Source organism: Rosa rugosa, chromosome 2 (assembly GCF_958449725.1).
Source record: "Rosa rugosa chromosome 2, drRosRugo1.1, whole genome shotgun sequence".
Taxonomy (NCBI): Eukaryota; Viridiplantae; Streptophyta; class Magnoliopsida; order Rosales; family Rosaceae; genus Rosa; species Rosa rugosa.
In genome coordinates this window covers 51,668,527-51,674,333 of record NC_084821.1, presented here as the reverse complement: position 1 = coordinate 51,674,333, position 5,807 = coordinate 51,668,527, and the positions used below count along the sequence as shown (strand labels likewise).

General features: G+C 39.5%; 1 protein-coding gene across 1 annotated transcript; it reads right to left on the bottom strand.

The window, feature by feature from the left end:
• Positions 1-3,093: 3,093 nt before the first annotated feature.
• LOC133733920 (uncharacterized protein At5g64816-like) lies at positions 3,094-5,017 on the bottom strand. Its single transcript, XM_062161567.1, has 2 exons — positions 4,945-5,017; positions 3,094-3,796 (listed from the first exon to the last, which is right to left on the bottom strand). The coding sequence occupies exon 2, from the start codon at positions 3,760-3,762 to the stop codon at positions 3,385-3,387; it is 378 nt and encodes a 125-aa protein (XP_062017551.1). The 5' UTR covers positions 3,763-3,796; positions 4,945-5,017; the 3' UTR covers positions 3,094-3,384.
• Positions 5,018-5,807: the final 790 nt, after the last annotated feature.

Genomic DNA, 5,807 nt, shown 5'->3' with positions numbered 1-5,807 from the left:
CCTCTGCCAAAGCGTGAAGTTGTCCTTGCCATTAAAGGGCTTAATGGACGGTTTCACATCTCCTGCTTCGACAATGACTTTGCCGTTCACCATTGCAAAACACCTTGAGCCTAAGCTCTGATACCACTTATTGCGTAAGCCCCCTTTAGGATCGTTGTGTTTTACTAAAGCAAAATCAGAAATAGATGAACTGAAAACAGAAACAACACCGCAGATTTTAGAGTGGTTCAGCCAAAACTTTAGCCTACGTCCACTTCGTGATCTCTCTTGAGAGATTCACTAGCACTATGAAGAATTTAGGTGTTTACAAGTACTTATTGCAGATCACTCAAACCCCTCTGACTAGTTCTTATCTCTCTATCACCTTGACTCTCAGTTTTCTGCACTTTCTGTCTTCTCTTCCAGAAAACTGACTACAGCTCCTATTTATAGGGCATAGAGGCTGCTGATACAACATGGGATTAGGATTCCTAACCCTAATAGACTAAGCTTTTAATACAAATCCTAATAGAACTTGAAAGACTAACTTTCCTAGAACTTATAGAAAAGCTGCGCGCAAAACCTCTTTCCTTTCTAGACTTGGATTTGAATTCTGCATCCTAATTTTCAGATTGTATCAATGAGCCAAAAACACAACACAACCCGCCTCCAGTATGAATCGGGTCAACTGAATGGTAATCTGAAAACTTCAAATGTCTTCTCCAGTTCTTGATGGTATCCTCTGGTTGACGTGTCTCCATAAGAAACAGGATCTCAGGATTTTGCTTCCTGCAGAGCTTCTTCAAAGCTTGACCTGTCGGAGAGGACCCAAGTCCCTGACAGTTCCAAGATAGTACCCTCATTTGAGAATGAATAGAGAAATCGAGTGCAGTGAAAGTAGATCGAGGTCCGGTGGTGATGGGGCGGTGGAGGCGCCTGTGGAGATGGGAAGGTGATGAAAGATGCGGATTGATGGGTGTAAAAGTGTAATATTGATCGAAAGTGATAGATCAGATTGAAGTGGATGTGGATCTGAGAATAGAAAATAGGGAATGGTCGGGAAAGATGGGTTGCGGTAAAAAAGTCGAAATTTGGGGCGGTGGCTGTTTGCTGGTAGCGGAGGAGAGTGGCGGTGGAAAGCGGAAAAGGTACGAAAGACCTGGGTTGACTCTATCCTAGAGCGAGACGCTCTCATCCCAGAGAGGATTCAAACATAACTAATGAATTAAAAAGGGGAACATAGGGAAGGGTGGAAGACCACTTCATTTACTCTCTGTCAAAAAGAGAATACGTGAAAGACAAAAAAGAAAACGAAAAAAGGTTATCTTTGTTCCTCACTTCCTCCTGCTATCCTCCTCTTTCCCTCTCTATCTCCATTCTCCAACAGCTGGATCGAAATCATTGAATCTCTCTCTCTCTCTCTCTCTCACGATTTCACCCTCTGAGTTAGAAATTTGAAAGTGGATCTCATCCTGATCCACTCGAGTACAGTCTGATCTCATTGAATATAGAAGATCGGATTAGTGATTCTGGAAAACGCCCAGCCAACCGCCCAGGCCGTCCAGGCGCCCGCCTAAAATCCCAGCGCCCAGAAGCTCCGCGGAGAGGTGCCGCCCAGCGCCTAGGCGGGCTGGGCGGCCGCGTTTTAGAACAGAGCGAAATAGGAAATTGAAATGTGCAATCTAGGATTAACAATCGATCTAGCTCCGACTTCTGCCCATTAATCCAACCTTAACCACCAAATCTCAGCAACCATTCAACCTAAATCTCAGCAGCTCCTCAATGATAACAATGACGAGGAGGAAGGAGGCGACGCCGTTTCGGTACAAAACTGATCAGTCCGAATCAGACCCAGAAGCCAGTTTCGCCTTCGCCTACTTTGTCATCATCTTCATCCTCCTTAGTGGCGTCTCCGGTGACCCTAACATGTTCAAAGCATTCGCTGATGGAGGCCGCATCGACCATTTCAGAAGGCTTCCATACCTGAGTTTCCTGGCGAGAATGCCGCGCTGGTGGCATGGTTTTCGAGGACTAGGAAGTCGGCAAAGAAGGAGAGCAAGAAGGCGACGGAGGATTGAGAAGATTGAGAGGTTGGATCGATTTGATTTTAGCAGAGATAGACAAAGTGAAGCAGAAGAGAGAAAATACCGAGAAGAAAGAAAATAAAGGTTTTTTTTTTTTTGGGTTTGTAAAGAAAAAAAAACTCTAGAAATTTTTGATTAAATTCTAATAAAAGAAAAAATAAAATAAAATAAATTTAAAATATCCATTTGGTCCTTATTGGGGATTTAAAATCTGAAAAGGGGGTCTGGATGTAGGGTCCAACTCAGCATCTGACGTCACGTTTCGAGCCAATTTTAAATTTTAGATTTGCGTGTTGGAAAATGGAAGTGTATGGATATTATAATTAAAAAAAAAAAATCAAGGACCAAATTGATGTTTGCCTCAAAATTGGAGGGGGTAAACTGAATTTAGTCCTTGAAATTAACTCTTGGAAAAGGCATGACTTTTTCTGAAATTAATGGAAAGCAAGTGCTTGAGAAAGTAGAGATCATGAGAAATCTAGGAATCTAGGTGGATTATGGGTTGAAGCTTGCCTACATATTGGGTGAGATTTTAAAGAAAAAAGATTGCATCCCAACAACTTTCATTATTAAAAAATCATATGTGGATTGGTGGATTTCTCATACACAGAGGCGGTCTAATAGTGAAAATGAGCATGAAATGAGCAGTAAACTCAAAACATTCGAGCATTAAAACCATGTAGACATACAGCTGGGCTTACATGATAGTTGTGGTCTATTGTGCACCCTAAGGTTCTGTACATAAATACATGATTAAAGATAAGGTCACAACTCATCAGAGTTTCCTTAGTAACAGCAAATAATATAAACTAAAAAAATGGCATCCTATTAATGGTCTTAGAAAAGAATTGTAGCCCTAAAATTGATGGCAACCAACCATCTATTTACAAATACATTCAATGTCGTAGGAAGGTTGGTAAGAGATGGTGAGTGGTGACTGACTGCATGTGTTGATGGATGGCCGGCAGTTATCATGAAGAAAAGTATGTTGACGATTAGCATACTTGCACAAATGACACTGACAATTGGCTTTCACCAAGCAAAAGAGAATTTAATATGTTGTTTACTTCTGTGATCTTTTAGTTTTAGTACAGTTTTCATCTATTGTCCACTAAGGTACTTTCCTAGAGCTTAAAGCTTGAAGTTCATAGAGGTTCTACAATAGCAGTCAAGCATAATAGTCCATGCTTCTGACTTGTGAGCTTACACTCAAAATCAATCACAACCATAATCTAGAAGAGATGTCAGAAAATGTGAGTAACAAATACTACATCAAACCAATTTTGATACATATTTTTCATTTAAATTGAAAGAAAATGTACTAGTTAGAAGTCGAAGAAGAGAGTTTCAAACACTCACTCTGGCATCTTCGGAGGCAGATGTCATTCCAGTTTGGTAATTGATGTTGGTTTACACAAACAGTCCGTGCACATGCATCAGCGCATGCGTCAAGCTCAGAAACACCGCACACAGTAACACAAGTATCAGGAATTGGGTCCTTTGAGAATGCACCAACTTTCTTCAGCATCCTCTTAGATGTGCATACCCTCTCGCAGACAAAAATCTCATCAGAACTCTTCTCCCTTCCTCTAGCACTCTTTAATTTCTGCTCTTCATCACGTCTTTTCTTCACTCGAAATGCTTGTCCTGCAACCACTGCAGGGATAGCAGCTAAAAGGGACCACCACACTTCCACCATCCCCAAGGTAGAGGTCAATCTCTTCTTCAGCAGTCTATAACAGCAAAGAAATACAAAGAGCTTAGCTATTCATCGAGCCATCATTAAATTGTTAGGTCATATCTGGTATTGATTCATAGGTTAAATATTACGAAAGTAGGATAATCAGGTCAAGCTGAGATAATTCTTGAATACATCTAACAGATAAAATATCACAGATTTCATTAGGCGCAAACTTCTCTCACAATGAAGCACGCGACACCAATATTATCAGAAGTTTAGGAAGTCATTAAAGTACTGCATTCTGAATGTGATAAGGAAAGTAATTGTAAAATTCAACACAACTGCCACCGCCAAAGTTGAAATGTCATTTCAGAATTCCGCAAGATATCAGACAGATAAGACAATCACATTCGACATGGTTATCAGATATTAGGATCACAAATTAAATACAAAAAGAAAAAAAAAAAAAGTCCTTTTCCATAGTATTGAAATGAACATCAGCAAAGGGACCCCTTTTCTCCTATTACAACTCTCAAACACAATAACAAAATAGTTTCTTCTTGTCTCGCATACAAAGCATTTACACTAAAATTTACCCATACTAATCCTATCAATTCATCAATTCAACCACATAAGCTACATTGAGTACAACAATGGCAATCACAATGAACATTTCTCACTGGTATTTCCAACAAAATTTAACAATCACATTTCAATCATCTATCACAGTCACATCAAAAGAAACTAAACCACTAAAATAACTTTTCAGGATTTAAACTCAGAAGCCCAATAGTAGCTGTGCCCAAAGAAACACTAAAAAGCGGTCCAATTCATTTCACAACAGAGATTGCTTCTGAATCAACCCAACCGATCAACAACTGACACACAAGAAAATAAGAAACAACTACCCCATTGATAATCAACCTACAAAGTACAGCAAGACTAAAAATTTTAAAATGACCAAACATCAGATACCCAAAGCTTAAACCCAATTTACGTTATCTTCTTCAGTTTTACATTTCTGTTAAGGACCCAACTGTTGTCACTCTAACCTCAGTAGTGAACTAAACTGAAAACGGTTAAAGCATGAAACTGGACTCGATTCACAGAAAAATAAAGTGAACCCGGGAAGCTTGAATGGTTTCTGGGGTTTTGAGGTTGTACTAACAGGAGTAGACAGTTGGGGTTTAAGAAGCATACCTGGTATGTACAATGAGGCGTCTCTTCTTCTGGCGAGAGAGCGGGAGCGATGAGAGAGAGTGAGACTGTGGGAGTAAACCGAGGAATGAAGTTGGAGGTGTTTGGACTTGGGCTTAGAAATGGGTAGGCCCAAATTAGACTCCAAAATTTTTGTCTTTCTATAAATGTTTCTTTTGGCCCAAGTAACGTTCTAGGGTTTAGTCTTTTATGAATTAAGCACTTTTGAAGGAAACTAGAACTAACTACTGCAAGTGGCCTAGTGGTTCTTGCCTAGTTGAGTGTGCTCCTCAACCTAGGTTCGAACCCCGAAGTTGTCAAAGTAGCTAGGCACTGTGCTGCAATGCATAGTTGGAGCATTTTACATGCGCCGAAGGAGTTTATCTTGGGCCTAGGAAGCCTTTGGATTTCCCTTAACACAGTCAAAAAAAGGAAACTAGAACTTTTATTGATCAATTTGAGTACAATCACGAGAAAAGACACCCAATCGTGAGAAATGACACCCTGAAGAAATTTACAGAGTATAAGAGGATATCGAGCTAATAAATGAGTAACTTCATTAACATGGTCTATAAATATATTGAATCCAACAACTATTGAATATCCTTCGCCAGATATTCATCAATGGACATAGGATTACTCCTCATTCTCCTTGTTGCTTGTTATTTGGAATAGTATGAGATTTTTTTTTCTCTCTTATTTTGGCTAAATATATGATATTTGATATAAGCAGCAACAAAAATTATTGAAGTTTGGGCGTAATGATTAATTTCTTAAATGGGGACTAAATATACAGGGACAGATTTTCGAGAAAGAGAAGGGGAAACAAACAAGAAGAGACAAAAAAAAAAAATGGAAGTACATAA